Here is a 20,786-nt window from a genome sequence, read left to right as displayed (position 1 = left end):
ATATGGTTGGGACCCATGCGGCTGCCCATTGCCACTCCTTTGACTTGGCAGGCGTGAATTGAATTAAAGCAGAAATTGTTCAGTGAGAGAACAAGTTCAGCCAGGCAGAGGAGAGTGGTGGGTGATGGAGATTGTTCAGGCCCCTGGTCCAGGAAGAAGCCAAGAGCTCTCAGACCATCCTGGTGTGGAATGGAGGGATAGAGGGATTGGACATGCATGGTGAACAGGAGGCAGGTAGGGCCAGAGAACTGGAAATTGTCAAAATGGTGGAAGGCATCAGAGAATTCTTGTAGGTGAGCAAGGTCTGGACAAGTGGAGTCCTGTGAGAAGAGGTGAGCGCGGAGACAGAGGCAGCGGAAAAACAGTTCCACAGCATGACCAGCCTGAAATTCATTAAGGTGGGGGCATAAGGGTATGAAGTTGAGTCTTTTGCTGAGGACAGTATGTTCAGCCTCAGAGAGGGGAACGTCTGGAGGTATGGTGAGCACCCACTACCACCACCCGTATCATATAAATGCTGTCCCTTCCACACATCACTTCAGCTCTGATGAAGAGTCATGCAGACTCGAAATGTTAGCTTGCTCGCTCTCCATGGATGCTGCCTGACGCATGGTGATCCTCAGCATTTGTTGTTTTCACTACGGATTTAAGTATGTGCAGTAATTATTTTTCATATGCCTAGGTCTGCTGTGTAACTGTCAAAGCATCAACAATTATAAATCATATATGCTATCAGAAATGACACTGTTCAATTTTGTAATGTTTTCCATCCATAAGGATCTGTACAAAATCAAAACATTGAACTTTAAACAAGGAAATTGTCTGCCTCTTATGTGAATACCCCACTCAGTAAACCTTGCAAGAAAGGGAATGCATGGTGGGTGGCGTGAGGATGGAATAATAAACAAATGATTTAGATATTTCAGAATCTCAGCAAAATAGCATTATCTAAAGATTCTCAGTAGCAGGCATTCATTCCTCAATTAAGACAACAAAAATTGAATGCTGGAAATCAGAACCAAAGACAAACAGAAATTGCTGCAAAAACTCAGCAGGTCTGGGAGCATCTGTGAAGAGAAATCAGACCCCTGTTCTTTATGTACCCAATCGCTAGAACATGCCTGGCTCTTAAAAATGATATAATTCTGGGACCTGACTGATTGCAAGGAGTGGGTTTCCCTGGTCTAATCTGATTTGTGTAAATAAACTCTAAACAAATGAGCAGAAGCTTCCAAATTTTCTGAAGCTTGACGAGGATTGAACAGGAGGTTTTTTTTTGCCTTTAGGCATACCGTGAGCAGGAAATTGAAATAAAACACAATCTGCCCCAACCAAGACTCTCTGCAAAATCAAGTTGAGATCTTCCACTTTTCCTCCTGCCCCAGCCCCACCAAACCACCTTTTTGTCCCGATAATGCATCAGGAATCTCATGCACAGAGTTAGTATGAGTTGTTAAGAGAATTGCAGAAGATCTTATTTGTTAACTTTATAAATACATCAGTTACAACCCTGACAACTAGGACATTTATCCTCAATTGGAGAAAAGAGTCCCAATCTATTCATTCACCTTGGACCTATAACCCTTCACCTACCATATTCAACTTAAATTGTGCAGTTTCTGTTTTCACCACCAAGCTTGAAATTGAATTCGACATTCATGTTTCTGATGCTCTATGTTCTAAACTTATTGCATTTAACTTTGATTCTAAGATGTCTTTTTTTAGACCTCCTGAACACTAGAGAAACAAATGACTTCTGGCCACTCTACTGCACCCTCTCAGAATGGTGAATACTTGTATTATATTGCCCAACATCGATGACTTTCCCACTGGGAGCAGATATTCAAGGGAAGGATTTTTGTTGGCTCCATCCAGTGCCTGCTCTGTTATTTTAATGGGTGGCACCATTCCAACTAGACATGAAGCACCTTACTGGAGAAAAACACTTAGTGCAGGATTGCAGGCAACACTTACCTTGATAGTTCAGTACACAGACCACACCTTTTAGCTTGGGCATAGAGGGTTACACTTTGGCCCTCTGGTCCTGCCAGGACTGTGGCCCAAGAATTTCAAAGTCAAGCTTTTAGTATAGAACTAGAGTCATAGTGATATACAGCATGGAAACAGACCCTTCGATGCAACTCGGATAGATAAATGGCTCACACAAGAAAACAAACATTAAACTCTGATGATGATAAAGCAACAGAAGTTATAGCAAAAACAAATGAATAATACACCCAGATTTCAAAATCCACTTGGATAACAGATCATCTGATTACAGGAAAGATACCTCAAGAAGGTACAAACAACAAAAAGACAACCAGTTACTGGGAAATTCAGTTTGAAAGGAAGATAAAGAAAGGTAGATTTGTACTTGCAGAGTGAGATTCATGACATACAGATTTTCCAAAATATTTTGTAACAGCTGAACTATATTCACATTATAAAATATAAAATGTGACAGCACATACAAGCTCCCACTCTTTAGATTACTTTACAGTGTGGAAACAGGCCCTTCGGCCCAACAAGTCCACACCGACCCGCCGAAGCGCAAACCACCCATACCCCTACATTTACCCCTTACCTAACATTACGGACAATTTAGCATGGCCAATTCACCTGACCTGCACATCTTTGGACTGTGGGAGGAAACCGGAGCACCCGGAGGAAACCCACGCAGACACGGGGAGAATGTGCAAACTCCACACAGTCAGTCGCCTGAGGCGGGAATTGAACCCGGGTCTCTGGCGCTGCGAGGCAGCAGTGCTAACCACTGTGCCACCGTGCTGCCCACAATGTAATAATGAGCGAATAATCTCTTTCTGTGCGATGTTGATTGAGGAATAAATCTCGGGCAGAGTGCTGGGATAATACCCTTATTCTTTGTTGAAATAGTATTCCAGGATCATATCAACTTGAGAAAGATGAGTAAACCTCTGTTTAACATCTCATCTGAAAATCAGCCCTTCTGCCAAAACAGCATTCCTTCAGTATTGCATTGAAATGCAAGAGTTTTTTGTACTCAAATCATGGAAGTTAAACAGGTTATGATAAAACTGATAAAAGTGATCCAAACAAATTGTTCACAGACCAAAGCATTAAGTAACAGGAAACAAATAAAAGGAATGACAGTAAGGAAAGAAATTGGGCCTAACATTATCAGTTTAAAGAGCTGTGAAACAAGGCATGGAGAAGAATATTAAAGCAATCTGACACAAAATTGCTGACAATTTTAAAATTTTGAAAAAAATAAGGGATCAGGTTAAAGGGGGAAAGTAATGATATTTGCTAGAAACTGGATAGAATCATGGTTCCAAAATGCTGATTACACAGAATTCTGACATCCTTTAGATTAGATTCCCTACAGTGTGGCCCAACAAGTCCATACCGACCCTCTGAAGAATAACCCAGCCAGACCCATTTCCCTCTGACTACTACCTCACACGATGGGCAATTTAGCATGGCCAATTCACCTGACCTGCAGGTCCTTGGGCTGTGGGAGGAAACCGGAGCACCTGGAGGAAATCCACGCAGACACGGGGAGAATGTGAAAACTCCACACAGACAGTTGCCCGAGGCTGGAATCGAACCTGGGACCCTGGTGCTGTGAGGCAGTAGTACGAACCACTGAGCCACTATGCCACCCCATTTAAAGCAATATTGTTAACCATAATCATTTAAAGCAGTTGTTTAGTGGTATAGATCTTGAATATTGCTGAAAAGAAAAATATGTTGCCTTTTTTTTTCATTTTGTACTCTTAGGACAAATTTAATAATGCCAAATTTCAAACAATCATTCAAGTTTACAATAGAGGAGAAAAGGATGCTGAAGAATTGACTAGTCAACAGAGCTTATCATGGAGAAAACAGGAATCAGTAGGTTTCTCAAGCTTAGTGGTATTTCAAAAAGGAGCAACTTGAACAAATTTCTTTTGTTCACAGAGAACAGGTCCCTATTTATGAAAGTATGTCACTTCTAACAAATGTCAATGATCCACATTACAAGTTCAACTGATTATCTTAAATTGATTGTTTATGTAGCTATTAGTACACCCAGGATTGTTGAAAATCCGTGATATGTTTATAAAATTAACAAATAAGATCTTCTGCAATTCCCTTAACAACTCATACTAACTCTGTGCATGAGATTTCTGATGCTATATAGGGACAAAAGGGTGGTTTGGTGGGGCTGGGACAGGAGGAAAAGCAGAAGATCTCAACTTGATTTAGCAAAGAGTCTTGGTGGGGCAGATTGTGTTTTATTTCAATTTCCTGCTCACTGTATGCCTAAAGGCAAAAAAACCTCTTGCTCCATCCTCGCCAAACTCCAGAAAATTTGGAATAATCATGCAGAAGGCAGTGATCAACTCAAAAATGTGTGCTGGCTTCCAAGCTCCAATTATATTAAATACTGCAAATGTTAATTTGAGTTAATTTAACTGCAAAGCATGCATATAATTTAAAACATGAAAGAAAACTTGTATGATTTAATATGGAAAACTTGCCTTAGATTTCTGCTTTATTTTATTTGCTATTTCACGAAACCTCACTTTTGAAGACGGATGGGGTAATTCATCAACTCCTGCTGTCTTCATGTCCTCTTCATCCACCTGAACATATAACAATAACATTACATCGACTCCATTATCACATAACATTTAGTTCCTAACTGCTAGCAATGTGATTTGGGGTCACAGCAGGATCCTTATATGACTTCTGGTAAAATAAAATCAACTAAAATTTGGCTAACAAGGAGTTAGATGTACCTTGCACTGGATTTAACACTACAAACTATGCAGACTGCGTTCCTCCAAACCCTCCACAAAAGGTAAAATAAGATGCAATGAAATCAGGTTAGCAATACAACATCATTATGCCAATCTCTGAAGTTACAGAAGACAGGCAGGCGTTTAAGTCAGTAACCTGCCTGCCATGCTGAAACCATTCATTAGCAAGCTATTGCCAAAGGACCAATCATGTCCGATTTTTACACTGTCCACAGCATTTTCTGAGCATTAGAGGTTGAAAACATTTGGGAGTATTTGCCAGCAGCTACACTAAGGCAGCACATGAGCCGATGAAAAGACTTGCCACTGGGACCATGCCTAAATGTAACATGAAGCTAGCTGCACCTGCATGATTGTTAAACTCTTTTCTTAGCTTTCTTTATACTTTATTGGTGTAAAGAGAGATTAATAGAGCAGGAAACTTTTAAAACCTGCAGTCACGACTGCCTCCTTGTTTGCAACCTTACTGTTCTAACCCATAACCTCTCAAACCAGTGCCTCAATTGGAGGTGGAGCTCCTTTGTGGAGCTCTGACTGGCTTCTTTTCCACTGGACTGCCACCGATTGACAATCTGGTAGCTGATTGGACGAACTCAGGTGATGTAAGCAGCAGTGAGGAAAACACTCAGTTTCCATTCCACATCCTTCACCCCACCAAAAAATGGAGAATCTAATCCACAGATTCTGGAAAATGCAGGTTAAAGTCAGACAAAGTATTAATTCAAATTGCTTGCAACACAGACATTTGAGTTTTGCTTGAAGAAAACACACTTTGTTAAAGTTTTTGTCTTGCACTCATTGAGAATTGGCATGAATACCATTCAAGTAGAAAACCCATATCTATACTGCAGAAAAAGAGAATGTTGATTCGTTTGAAAGTGGACACTGATTGGTAGAAATGTTGGAAAGGTGCTTCTTAATGATATAAACCAAACTTTGCTAAATTTTAAATCAATGCCAGGCCGACTTTGATTGGTCAGGGCACCGTCTGAGAAATAAAGCAGCAAATAGCTGTCATCGATCTTGTTGAGTTGAAATAGGCTCAGTGCATGTACGTGGTCTTGCTGTCTGCAAAGAGGAGTCCTGTGTGTTAACATATCCAGTACATGCAAATGCACCACACTGAGGGACTGACTGACATTCCTAAATTGGTTGTCAGTGTATTTCTACACATCCTCAGAACTATCCAGTAAATTTCATCCAATTGTACAATCACTTCTAATGTTGAATATTACATTGAAAGGGTGCATTTTTGGGTATCATTGGAACTTGCTTGACGCAAAAGTGTGAAAATGTATTATTAGAGATGATCCACCAGTCATTGAAGAACATAGCTTACATATTTGACATCATATCTACAACAAGATTCATAAGATCATAATAAGACCATCAGATGTAGCAACAGGAAGTAGACCATTCAGCCCATCAATACTGCTCTGCCATTCAATGAGGTCATGGCTGATCAGAGAATCCTCAATTCACTTTTCTGCCTTCTCCCGAAAATCCTCCATTTCCTTACTGATTAAAAATCCATTTGTCACAGCCTTGAATGTATTTTAACAACCCAGCCTGAACAGTTATCCACAATAAAGAATTTCACAGGTTCACTACCTTCAGAAAAGATTTCCTTCTAATTTCTTAAAGATGTGCAATCTGTTATTTCAAGGTTATGCCCTCTGGTCTTAGACTCACCCACAAAGGGAAACCTTTCCACATTTATCTTGCAAAGTCACCCAAGAATCTATTATGTTTCAATAGATCATACTTGCAAATTGCAGTGAGGACAGGCCTAACCTGCTCAACATCTCGCAACATCAACCTAGTGAACTTTCTCTAGATTGCCTCCAATGCCAGTCTATCTTGCCATAAATAAAGGGCCTAAAATAGTTCACAATATTCTATCTGTGGTCTGACAAGTGCCCTCTGTAGTTTTAAAAAGCGTCACTACTTTCATACCAACACTTCATTTGCCTCCCCTATTACTACTAAACTTGAATGTTAGCGTTTTTATTCATGGATGAGAACGCCCAGCTCTCTCTCTCTCCTGTATTTTCCTGCTGTCTTTCTCCACTTAAGTAATATTTAGCTCCTCTATTCTCTTGCTCAAACACATAATCTCACATTTCCCTGCATTACATTTGCCAAGATTTTATCCACTTGCTGAATCTGCCTATGTTTCTCCGCAGAGTCTTTGTGTCATCCTCACCATATGCCTTCCGACCTATTTTTGTCATTTGCAAACTTGGCCATTAGTGCGTAGATATTCCTCATCCAAGTCATCAATACATATTGTAAATAATTGTGGTCTCGGCACTGATCACTTTGGCATTCCACTAGTTACAGTCTGCCATCTTAAAAATGCTCCCCTTATCCCAATTCTGTTTTTTAAGTTAGCCGATCCTCTATCCATACTAATAGACTAACTTCAAAACCATGGCTTATACCTTAATAAATTGCCCATTGTGTGGTACCTTATCAAATGCCTTCTGAAAATCCAAATATATTACACCCATTGCTTCCCCTTTATCTACTTAAGCAAGCCAGCAATGCCCACATCCGAGTAAACTAAAAAGATGTATTTCTAAATGCTCTGCTGTTACATCCTTTATAACTGTTCTCAATTACAGATATTAAGCTAACTGACCTGTTTTTTGTCTCTCTTCCTTTTACATTGACAGTTTTCCAATCCCATGGGACTTTTCCAGACAAGGATTCTTGGAATATTACTATCAATGCATCCACAATCTCTGTAGCTACTTTCTTTAATACGCTTATGTCATTTGTCTGATGGGTAAAATGTTATTTTGGAATAACAGTTAAGCTCCTGTTAATGGCGAACAAACAACATTAATGGATACGTTGGTAGAGGCATTGCCATAGGTAATCAAGGTCCACATGCCAAGCAATCAGCAGTCTTCCCTCATACAGTTCAAATGTTGGTTTTCCCCTGAAATGATTTCTTGAAAATTGTCCTAATAAGTGTTAGCCAATTAGCTTCAACAAAATGGGTCTTATTTTAGTGGAACTCAAGTTCTTTACTGCAAGTGACACATTGACATTTTTTTGGACATTCTACTTGTCACTAACACCTATTGTTGTTAGGATGAACTCAAAGGTTAACAAATTAGCAGAACGCTCTCAGTTCAAATAGCCGATTCCTCACCAAAGAAAGCACAGCTTTTCCAATCTAGCTTAATAATAAAAGACAAATAGCGTTCAAATTGAATTTTACAGTTCATGGTAAAAATAAAACCACTCACTAGTCATAATGCTTAAAAACATCATGTAGGCTTTTGCATGGCAATTTACAAAAAACAAAGTACCATTCCAGCACGGCCTTACTCTGTAGATGAGAAGAAGAAAGTGAGGACTGCAGATGCTGGAGACCAGAGTTAAGAAGTGTGGTGCTGGAAAAACACAGCTGGCCAGACAGCATCCGAGGAGCAGGAGAATCGACGTTTCGGGCATAAGCCCTTCTTCCGGCCTCCTGAAAAAGGGCTTATGCCCGAAACGTCGATTCTCCTGCTCCTCGGATGCTGCCTGGCCTGCTGTGTTTTTCCAGCACCACACTTCTCAACTCTGTAGATGAGAAACCTTTATGACAGGGCAGTCAATTTTGTATGTCACCAACTAATCACCTATTACTGCGAACTGAATCCGGGTGCAATAATTTAGAATATTTTCCTTAATGTAACATTATGCAAAGAATAGAGGAAGGAACACAAGATGAGATTGAGAAGGAAGAATTATTCCAAAAGAAAAAGAAATTAAAATCTCTTGCAATAGTTATTGTCAAAAGGAATATGATTCCACACTGGTAAAAGTGAATTTCTACTGCTGTGCAGGTTTTCTGCAACTGAGACTTATCACTTGTTAAAAATTCAACTGCTTTGAATAAGCAAACTCTATATTTTCGACAGTGCTTACTGAGTATCTATTACAAAAACCATTAAAACGATTGTATGACATGGAATCTTTCAACAAGTAACTGAGGTCATCAAGCCTATGGAGTATCAAAATGAATCGGACAGCAATCTCCCCATTTCCAGGCTGTACAGTGCATAAGTAGATGCCAAACATTGCCTCATTTACTTCTTAATAAAGGTGAGCACTGATAGCCTCATTATTATTTTAACTAAAAACTTCAAACCATAGTCTAAGGCAGGAGAGAGGACCTGGAGGGAAGACATAGTGAATAAACATGCTCTCCTTAAGGCAAAATGGATTAGATTCTGAGAATTTATTGGCAAGAAAACGTAAATATAGTTTTCTAAAAAGAAAAAAAAAGGTGTGAAGACAGCTATGAAATATTGGTTAACATTTGAAGTGTTATTCCTTTTAGTTGGAAATATAAATCTATCAGGTGTTTTATAAGCAGATGATCTATGACGGACAGCATGGTGGCTCAGTGATTAACACTGCTGCCTCACAGTGCCAGGGACCCGGGTTCCATTCCAGCCTCCAGCAGCTGTCTGTGTGGAGTTTCCACATTCTCCCTGTACCGATGTGGGTTTCCTCCAGGTCCTTCAGTTTCCTCCCACAGTCCATAGATATGCAGGTTAGGTAGATTGGCCATGAGAAATGCGGGGTTACAGGGACAGGGTAGAGGGATACATCTGGGTAGGATGTGCTTTGGAAAGTTGGTATGGGCTCAAATGGGCCGAATGGTCTACTTTCACACTGTAGGAAGTCTATGATTTGATATCTCACGAGAGTGCTCATCATACCATGTATCACAACATTTCAGGAGCACGTGACAGCTTATGAGACACTGCAGTGTCCAACTCATGAAACTATAGTTTCTATTATTACAATCCTGAGTATTGTAATGAGATCACCAAATATTGGGCAGTAAAAGTAAACTCTAACCTCAAAGCATTTAAGAAGATTGTTTAAAGTACTGCCTAATAAAAAATTCCATGTTGTCCATTGTATAAATGTTCTATTTACAAATTTCAAAATAAGCTGTTTATGCTTTACATCAATAGGGAAGTGCTGAGGCACTAAGAAAATTACAGAGTTAAGATGTTAATCAGTTTATAAGGCCCAGATTTCTAAAGTAAATAACAATTACAGTAGAATGCACAATGTCCCACTTTATAGCTCTGTATATTTTTTTTGTTCCATACCCAGCTGACAATTATCTTAATGAAATATCTTCCACATCTTCTGCAAACAACTCTGATCTGGCAGTCAGAACATCATTTATTACTTCAGTGCAGCTGTGGCCTTCTGATTTCCATTATACGATTCCAAAGGGAAACAAATAAATATGTGCCCTGCTGGACTGCCAAATGAGATTCATCACTTCGCATACACAGCCTGGTCATGCACACTGCAACAATTTTGCTATAGCTGTAACTATAACTACAAGGAGAGATCACCAATATTTCACACAAGGCCAGATCTTCATTGTTCTAATGAGAAAAGATTGGAGGTGGGACACAAGGCAATGGTGTGCAACCAGATGCTCTGCTTTCACTCTCCCAGGGATGAACAATGAGGTACAGTGCAGACCAGCACACTTGCCTCTCCTTCTCAAACTGTCAATTAAGCTAGTTGAGCTTTGACAAAGGGTCAGTTAGACTGGAAACATCAGCTCTTTTCTCTCCTTACAGATGCTGCCAGACCTGCTGAAATTTTCTGAGGGGTGTTAATTAACTCGAGACAATACGCCTGCTCCCATCTCGGCAGGAAATACACTTCCATGATCCAAGCAACTCCCTGGTGTTAAAGGAGGAATATAAAGGCAGAACATACACATTTCCCAGCAATAACCTGAGAAGTGAGACCTGGTAGGCTTCAAACCTGAATCCGGACTCTGCTTGCTGTGGCAAAATTGCAGAGCGATGTGAAGAGCAGCCTTTAATTGGCTAATAAGGGACTCAAATAGCCCAAGGTTGGTTGAGCTTCCCAATACCTCTCCCAATACACGTACCATTGGGTGAGGCAGGGTGGCACCAAAACAGCACGTCTGGCACAATGTCTCCCTGTCACCTGCCACACATTCCTGGGGGAGTATAAAACTCAGTCCCAGCAGTGGACCACAGATGGAATAAAAGATTACCTTTATGAAGGAAAACTTACTCTTAAATGAACCTTTTTGTTTTAAAGAAACAGTCCACAACATCAATATACAATTCAGATTTGCCTTAAGTTATTAACTTTACCCCAATTCAGATTTTATTCAAACATAAAATTCAGTTCAGAATATCATCCAGTAGCACAACATAAAGAAATGGAACATAAAAACTGACAAATAGGAAGTGAACAGAAATCCCAGAATTATGAAGCAACAAAATGAATATGAAGTGGATATTAATATGAACTATTAATATTTTTAACAGTCTTTTCTCACCTCAGTGTCAAATTGAGTGACTGATGTTTGGTCTTTGAAAGGTGTCAGATGTTGAGGTGGTGCACTTGCTTCCTCTTGTTGGATGGCACTCTGTGCTTTAGACTAAATAATATATTTAATGATATAAATATTAATTCAAAATGCTTAAAATACATGTATCACATTTGTGAGAAGATTTGTAACTCAGGTGCTCGTTGTTGTGGTTCTGTTTGCCGAGCTGGGAATTTGTGTTGCAGATGTTTCGTCCCCTATCAACAAACACATTGACCTGGACCCAATATACCGACCACTGCAGCGGACAGCTGGAACTGACAACCGGAAGCGGCAGAGACAAACCACTATAAATGCCGAAGGAAACAACACAGAAACGCTTTACAGGAGGCTCCCAAGCACTGAGGATGTCACCTAGACAGGGGACGAAACGTCTGCAACACAAATTCTCAGCTCGGCAAACAGAACCACAGCATATGTATCACATGTATCTTTGAATGTATTACTCAACTGCAATAAAATTACTGTCTGATAAAACCAAGCCACCTGTCTTCAACTCTAAGTTCAACGACCAATCCAATGGCTTTTGTGTCATTCAGCAATCCCACAATGCATCAACTCCACATTGGAAAGTAGTTATCCTCCATTGCTTGGTTAAACTGAAGGCAGTTTTACTGAGTTAAGGAGGCAATAGGGCTTAATCAGATGTTCACAAGAATTCACCATTGTGCATGCAATTAGATAAAATACCCTCAAATTCAATGGAACCAGCTCTCATCAATCTACTTCAACTCTACGTTTTGAAACATTAGCTGATCCTTAGTCAAGATATCCTTTTGTTAGAACTAGAAATACAATATTGCAAACTCTAAGCACATGTGGTCAACTGATTGGGAAATGTACAAAAGAGTTCATGTACAAAGAAATCTAAAGAAATGGACTCGTCTAGTTGTGGGATGCAAACAAATAGAGAGTGGTATCTTGCTGGTACATCAGGGCCCTTGCCTACCAGCTGGCGAGTCAGCAAGAGACCTACACGGCTTCATTTTGGGAAGGGCCACTAAGCCAACAGTGGGCCTTCCCATGGATTCAAGACCCCAAGACAGGAGGTCTTGCCAACTAAGAATGGCCAGCCAACGAAGGGACGGAAGCTCTTGTGCTGAGCAGTGTTACTGGATAAGTTATGGCTGCTGCAAGATTTTCAAAAGACCCTCCTGAAACTAATTCTGGGGGAGGCAGGAAGGCAATAGGATTGAAGTACATCACATCCCCACTTAAATAACATACTTCCTGACTCCAAGGTAGAGCAAAAGTTTCACTAAGCCGATCATTTGTAGAAGATTGTCCACAAAGGTAGCACAGTGGTTAGCACTACTGCTTCACAGTGCTAGGGACCTGAGTTCAATGCCAGCCTTGGGAGACTGGCTGTGCAGAGTGTGCATATTCTCCCTGTGTCTGTGTGGGTTTCCTCCGGGTGCTTAGTTTTCGTCCCACAATCCAAAGATGTGCAGGTTAGGCGGATCGGCCAGGCTAAAATTTGCCCTGTGGTGTCCAGGGAATTGTATGTTTGGTGGATTAATCCTGGTAAAACAAATACCGTGTGGGGTTACAGGGATAGGGGAAGATGCTCTCCAGAGGGCCGATGCAAACTAGATGGGCTGAATGGCTCTTTCAGCACTGTAGGGATTCTATGAAAATGTGTACTGAAAAGTTAAGCAGTCTGCTCTAAAAAGTCCAAAACAAATTATCAAAGTAGGGTAATTATTTTATAACAATTGTTTTAATATTGAATGTTACATCCCATTTCTCTCCTGCCATAAATATACATTTGAAGATAAATAAAATTACTAGAACTTTACTTTAATTAATTTCACATTTACCTTTTTGCACATTTCAGCAAATGCACTTAGAACACCTCATGTTTTTTCCCCATGTAAAACCTTTAATAAGCAGATCATAATGCAGAACATTTAACAGTAAAAACAATTTAGCCTATGTGAAATGATTTGATTGGTCATTTTAAGGAGTGCATCAAGCCTTATCGTTATATACCTAGAGGCTGTCAATTGATGAATTAAAGATTTTAAAACTTTATTGTAACATTCAGGGACTGAGTGCACCAAGTATAACCTGAAATAAAGGTATGAAAGTCCTTTTTTTTATACTTATTTTCTTACATGTGATATGCGTATTGTCAGCATTTATTGCCCATCCCTAATTGCCAGAGGGCCAAGAAGAGTTAACCACATTTCTCTGAGTCTGTAAACCAGACAGGTAAGAATGTCCATTTTTTTCCCTAAGGACAGTGGTGAGCCAGATGAGTTTTCACGACAATCGACAATGGATTTGTGGTCACTATTAAGGGTAGCGTCTTATTCCACATTTTATTGACATCGTGGAATATGAATGCAGTTTTCCTGACCTAAGCGTCTGGACTGCTAGTCCAGTGACAGGACAACTACCTCCCCACTTAAAACCAGATGTGCCTTTTCCAACCTCTGCCTCAGCTAACAGCATTTTGCGTAAGACAGCTGCTACTATGATTTGAAGGGTGGAGTCTGGAATGTCATGTAATTTGGATGGCTGGAGAAAGGGTGGCTGATCAAAGCACACAAATGATGTAAAATAGCACAGCAGATATTTAGTGCCATGGTGCAATTCAATTGAGTTGTTCTGACAGCCAAGCACAACAGTGAACTTGTGCTTCATTACTGCAAAATCCAAATACTGAACTGTTGAGTTCACTTTCTTCCAGAGGCATTCACTTTGACTTTTACATGGTGGATTCCCTGAGTGAATGCAGAACTTTCAAAAAGTTGCATGTGATTTACAATTTCAAGAAACAGCATTAGAATGATTTATATTTTTTTAAAAAGAAACAGCAGTAGATTATCAGGATACCATCTATTCATAGTACATTTCAATGATGTACACTCTGTGACTTACAATAATTAAGGATCGAACTAATACAAAAATATTTTCAAAGTTATTTAGCATGGTCAAATGCATTAAGTAATGATATTGCAATGTTGATTGCAACAAATACAAATTTCAAAGGTTTAAGATTTTAATAACAAAACTATCAATTGAGTACAGGAGTTGGGAGGTCATGTTGGGTTAGGCCACTGTTGGAATATTGCGTGCAATTCTGGTCTCCTTCCAGAACATCAGAAAGATGTTATGAAACTTGAAAGGGTTCCGAAAAGATTTACAAGGATGTTGCCGGGGTTGGTGGATTTGAGCTATAGGGAGAGGTTGAACAGGCTGTTTTCCCTGGAGCGTCGGAGGCTGAGGGGTTATCTTATAGAGGTTTACAAAATTATGAGGGGCATGGATAGGATAAATAGACAAAGTCTTTTCCCTGGGGTCGGGGAGTCCAGAACTAGAGGGCATAGGTTTAGGGTGAGGGGAAAGATATAAAAGAGACCTAAGGGGCAACTTTTTCATGCAGAGGGTGGTACATGTATGGAATGAGCTGCTAGATGATGTGGTGTTGGCTGGTACAATTACAACATTTAAGAGGCATTTGGATGGGTACATGAATAGGAAAGGTATGGAGGGATATGGGCTGGGTGCTGGCAGGTGGGATTAGACTGGGTTGAGATATCTGGTCGGCATGGACAGGTTGGACCGAAGGGTCTGTTTCCGTGCTGTACATCTCTATGACTCTATGGGTCTAACAAAGGAAGTACAAGTCCAACAGCCAATACTGGGGAAAACTGAAAACATGATGATACCTCAGAAACAATACATACCCTGGCAGCTTTAAGTTTCTCCCTCATTTTCTCTCGCATGGAGTATTCAGCGAAACTTGTTCTTGGAGTGGGTACAGGAAGTGGAGGCAGAGCTGAGAGGAGTAATTAACAATAGCCATCAATAAAAATTTAACATAAATGTAACATACTGAATGAGTTTATCACATAGGAAGATTAGGGATTTTGTGTAATTTGATTAAATATTTAACTTGTGTGACAACCCTGGCAGAGTAGTGGGACTCCGAGTATCAGCACACATTCCCAAGTGAAGGAAGCTGGTCAGTAGGTGAGCCTCTGGGGGCAGTGACCATAACAGTTAAGTTCCAGTCAATACAGAAAGGGATAAGGGTAGTGCAGAAGTTGTGTCCAAACTGGGGGAAGGCTGATTTCAACATCATCATCATACAGAATCTGGCAAACATAGACTGGGAACAACTACTTACAGTTAAATTTGGAAAGAAATAGTCATTTAAAAGTAGTACCGTGAAATTTTAGGGCCAATGTGTTCCTCTAAAGGGCAAGGGCATAAAGTCCAAGCAAAACTGCATGACAAGATGTCGAGAGTTTGATAAAGAAAAAGCAGCATTTCTTTTTGTTTTTGAATTATTGTCACTTATATTTAAGAGAAAATACAGTGAAAAGCTTTAACTGTCGCCATGTTCTGGTGCTATTTTGAATATTGTAAAAATAAAAAGATATAACTGGAAGAGACACTAACTTTGTTGTTCATCCCCTGATCCATCACCATCGCCTACAGGAATGTCTCTGTAGGCCCATAAATCCACCGCTGTTGCTGCCTCGTTGACCCACTGACAGGATTCCCCGTTCTACCATCGCAACCACAACCTTGCTGCCAGAGGGCTGCTCAGCGACCACACATCACCAACAGCTGCAGACACTACTTTGCCTTCGCCAGAGTCCTGATACGGACCCAAGACCTCGCCACAAACAAAGCCACCACTTCTCCGCCACTGCTAGGGCTCGGACCCATAAAGCCGTCACCAAGAGACAGTTACAGAACATTAAAAATGGGAAAGGTCCTTCAAAAGTGTAAGAGGTCGCTTAAAAACAAAATTAGGAGGGCAAAGAGGGGCCATAGAATATCTTTGGCAGATGGAGCCAAGGAAAACTCCATAGCTTTTTATATTTATGTTAAGAGTAAGAGGATTACCAGGGAGAGAGTGGGATTTATTCATGACCAAAGGGGTAACCTGTGCGTGGGGCCAGTGGATGGGGGTGAGGTCCTAAATGAATACTTCTCATTTGTACTCACATTGTAACTGGGGATGTCAGTTGGGTTGGTAAGGTTCTTGAACATGATGAAATTAATAAGGAGGACGTATTAGATGCTTTCGTGGGCAGAAATGTGTATAAATTCCCATACTGAGATGTATCAGCTGTGGGAGGCAAGGGAGGAGATTGCTGGGGCCCTGACAGATATTAAATATGTCCTTGGCCACAGGTAAAATGCCAGGAGAATAGCTAATGTGGTTCCTTTGTTCAAGAAGGGCAGGAGAGATAAGCCTGATCATTACAGATCAGTTCGTGTCAGCTCCTTTCCCCCTCCCCAATCCTAATGAAGGATCCTGACCTGAATTGTCAACTTTCCTGCTCCTCCGATGCTGCCTGACCTGCTGTACCTTCCCAGCTCCACATCTTATCGACTGAGTTAGTCTGATGTCAGTAGTAGGGAATTATGGGAAAAAAATTCTGAAGGACAGGATTAATCAATACTTAGATAGTCAGGGATTGCTCTGTGATAAAGGGCTGAAGAAGGACTTAAGCCTGAAACGTCGATTCTTCTGCTCCTTGGATGCTGCCTGACCCGCTGCGCTTTTCCAGCAACACATTTTTCAGCTCTGATCTCCAGCATCTGCAGTCCTCACTTTCTCCCATTGCTCAGTGATAGTCAGTATGGATTTGGCCGGGGGAGATCATGTCTGACTAATTTAGATTAGTTTTTTGAAAAGGTGACTAAATGTATTGATGAGGGTAGTGCAGTTGATGTAATTTACATGGACTTCAGTAAGGCCTTTAACAAGGTCCAATGTGAAGGCTGGTCCAAAAAGTAAAATACAAGGCAAGTTGACAAACTGGATCCAAAAATGGCTTACAAATAAGAGGCATAGGGTGATGGTGCAGGGTTGTTTTTTGTAATTGGAAGCCTGTGACCTGTAGTGGACAATAATGTTCGTTCTGGGGTTCTTGCTACTTGTTATGCACACTGATGGCGAGGATGTCAATGTAGTCGTTATAATTAGTAAGTTTATACATGACACAAAAATTGGTGGTTTGGCTGACAGTGAGGAGCATGGTCTCAGGCTTCAGTCTGATATTGGTCAGTTGGCAAATTGGGTGGAGCAATGGCAAATGGAATTTAATCCCGACAACTGCACGGTGATGCGTTTTGGAAGGTCTAATAACAGAGGGATTTACACAATGAATGGTAGATCCCTAAGAATACTGAGGAACAAAGGGACTCAGTGTTCAAGTCCAAAGATCCCTGAAGGTATCAGCACAGATGGACAGGGTGGTGAAGACAGCTTATGAATGCTTGCTGTCATTAGCTGAGACATAGAATTCTAAGTCTGGGAGAAGAACACCTATACAATGTATTCGCCAAAAACAGATAGCCCCGCAATTTCATCAACAGATGCCTAAGGGAAAGACAACGGAATGAGGACATGCCACAACCCAAAGGACTAGCCACACTGCCATACATTAAAGACATTTCTGAACTGACAGCCAGACTACTGCGACCACTAGGACCCATAACAGCACACAAACCAACAGCCACTCTCAGACAACAACTCACCAGGACGAAGGACCCGATACCCAGCATGAGCAAAACCAATATAGTGTACAAAATCCAATGCAAGGACTGCACAAAACACTACACAGGACAAACAGGAAGACAGCTAACGATCCGCATCCATGAACACCAACTAGATTATAAATGCCGGAGGAAACATCACAGAAGTGCTTCACAGGAGGCTCCCAAACACTGAGGATGTCACCTAGACAGGGGACGAAACGTCTGCAAAACAAATTCCCAGCTCAGAACCACAAGAATGAGACATTGAATACCAGCATCTGTAGTTTTTTTTTTATCTCTATTTATATTCTAAGTAGAAAAGCAGGAAGCTGGAAGAACACAGCAAGCCAGGCAGCATCAGGGGATGGAGAAGTCAACGTTTTGAGTATAACCCTTCATCAGGAATGGGGGTGGGGGTGAGGGTGGGGAAGGCTGCACGTAAAGAGAAGGTGGGGTGTGATTGGGTGAGGAGCTTGATATTCAAGTATCAGCCAGATGAGCACTTAAAATTCCAGGGCATAGTAAGCTAAAGACTAACTGCAGGTAAATGGGATTAGTTCAGTAGACATGGAGGTGCAAAGGGTCTATTTCTGTGCTCTATGATATAATTCAGGACCTTTTTCAGCATCTAACTTCCACCATGCTGCATCCTTCTTACTCATAATACATGGGAACAATCGCAGCACTGGGGATTGATATCTCATGTAATCATGCTAATTTCTCCTCATGTTTTATCTTCCCATACGCTCAATAAGCACAAACCCAACCAGACCTGGGGTGTGGGTGTGGGTGGGGCTGGCAGAGAGGGGGTGGGTGGTTGATATGGGTGGGGTGGGGTTGTAGGAGCTGGCCTGAAGCTCCTGACACTCTTCGAGCAGCAGGACAGCTAAGGGAATGTGCTGTGTTAAGGAGGAATTCGATAGGTCCATCCAACAAATGAGAAACTCTCCCAGCTGCTGCTCCCAGCTGCACATTAAGCACCAACATCCGAATGAAGCTCTGGGTGAGGATGGGGGTTCATGATGCTAACAATCTTTGTATTTTTCCAAATAGCATCCCACTTTCATGATTTATAGAAGAGCCCAGCTGTCCCGCCCATCTGTATCAACCATGGAACCAAATCTCTAAATCTTAACATCCTGCTCCAGTGAGCACAGCATTGACAGGGACCTGCAGCTAAGCAGCACAAAATGGCGAAGGAGTCTGATTGACCGAGGAACATCCAGACTTGACCATTAATGAGCTGATGGAGAAGCCTGGACAACTGGAGAACGTCTAGCAGAACTGACAGAGATCATCTACAGACAGCAAAGGGCAGAAAACTCTGTGCAGGCTCTATCTAATATCATGGCTCTGGTATGTGAGCATGTAGCTGCCCCCATGGTCCAGACAGTGGGCTATCAAGTCCAGCAGAGCAATCAGTATCTGCAGGAGGACTGCCAATCCGTCACTTGTGCCATCAATACATTTATTCACCAGCTCAGTGAGAGGGGGCTAAGGAACCTTGACCTCCCTTTAGGTGCGCCCAAGCCCTCAAGGGCTGAAGTAGTGCCATTAAACACCGGCAAGGAGGTGGTGTGACAGACAGGCACCCAAGGACATCATCTCAGGCTCTTGCCACACCACCTGCCCTCTCTGCCAGGGATTCAAATGCCTGTTATCAGGTCAGGCCAAAGAGGGTGAACTTGCCCAGTAGAGGAGGCCCATCGCCCGCCCAGCAGTCTGCTCTGCAAAATCATCTGCAACAAGCTGCAAGACTGCCTCAGATTTTGCGATGGAAAAATCGCAGTATAGGCCCTTTGGCTCTCGATGTTGCATCGACCTATGAAACCAATCTGAAGCCAATCTAACCTACACTATTCCGTTATCACCCATATGTTTATCCAATAACCATTTAAGTGCCCTTAAAGTTGGCAAGTCTACTACTGTTGCAGGCAGGGCATTCCATACCCTTACTGTTCTGAAAAAAGACCCTACCTCTGACATCTGATCTATATCATCACGCCTCAATTTAAAGCTATGTCCCCTTGTGATAGCCATCACTGTCCAAGGAAAAAAGCTCTCACCGTCCACCCTAACTAATCCTGTAATCATCTTGTACGTCTCTATTAAGTCACCTCTCAATCTTCTTCTCTCCAACAAAAACAGCATCAAGTCCCTCAGCCTTTCCTTATAAGACCTTCCCTTCATACCAGGCAACATCCTGGTAAATCTCCTCTGCACCTTTTGCAATGCTTCCACATCCTTTTTATAATGTGGCGACCAGAACTGTACACAATGTTCCAAGTGTGGCCGCACCAAAGTTTTGTACAGTGCAGCGTGATCTCATGGCTGCAAAACTCAATCCCTCTACTAATAAAAGCTAACACACCATACACCTTATTAACAATGTGGTGCTGGAAAAACACAGCAGGCCAGGCAGCATCCGAGGAGCAGGAGAATCGACGTTTCGGGCATAAGCCCTGCTTCAGGAATGAGGCTGGTGTGCCAAGTGGGCTGAGATAAAGGGTCAGGGGGAGGGAATTTTGGGGAGGGGCGCTGGGAATACGATAGGTGGGAGGAGGTGAGGGTGAGGGTGATAGGCCGGAGAGGGGGTGGAGGCGGAGAGGTTGGGCAGAAGATTGCAGGTCAAGAAGGTGGTGCTGAGTTTGAGGGTGAGGGGAGAGGAAATGAAGCTGGAGAAATCTGCATTCATCCCTTGTGGTTGGAGGTTCTTGGGTGGAAGATGAGGCGCTCTTCCTCCAGGTGTCGTGTTGCCATGGTCTGGTGACGGAGGCCAAGGACCTGCATGTCCTTGGCGGAGTGGGAGGGGGAGTTCAAGTGTTGAACCACAGGGTGCTTGGGTTGGTTGGTGCAGGTGTCCCAGAGGTGTTCTCTGAAACATTCTGCAAGTAGGCGGCCTCTCTCCCCAATGGAGAGGAGGCCTGTGTCTCTCTGTGTGGGTTTCCTCCACATGCTTTGGTTTCCTCCCACAGTCAAAAAGTGTGGTGCTGGAAAAGCATAGCAGATCAGGTAGCATCTGCAGAGCAGGAGAGTTGACGATACAAGCATGAGCTCTTCATCAGGAGAACTGATGAAGA

General features: G+C 41.9%; 1 protein-coding gene across 1 annotated transcript in view; it reads right to left on the bottom strand.

The window, feature by feature from the left end:
* The window catches only part of cc2d2a (coiled-coil and C2 domain containing 2A), a 183,697-nt gene that overhangs the window by 126,492 nt on the left and 36,419 nt on the right, over positions 1-20,786 (bottom strand). Inside the window, exons 7-9 of the mRNA XM_043700613.1 lie at positions 14,892-14,983; positions 11,146-11,247; positions 4,506-4,610 (exon numbers count right to left, since the gene is read on the bottom strand). Coding sequence (XP_043556548.1) covers positions 4,506-4,610; positions 11,146-11,247; positions 14,892-14,983 — 299 coding nt within the window. The remainder of the gene's footprint in view (positions 1-4,505; positions 4,611-11,145; positions 11,248-14,891; positions 14,984-20,786) is intronic.

Source organism: Chiloscyllium plagiosum, chromosome 1, assembly GCF_004010195.1.
Source record: "Chiloscyllium plagiosum isolate BGI_BamShark_2017 chromosome 1, ASM401019v2, whole genome shotgun sequence".
Taxonomy (NCBI): domain Eukaryota; kingdom Metazoa; phylum Chordata; class Chondrichthyes; order Orectolobiformes; family Hemiscylliidae; genus Chiloscyllium; species Chiloscyllium plagiosum.
This window is presented reverse-complemented; position numbering and strand designations above follow the sequence as displayed.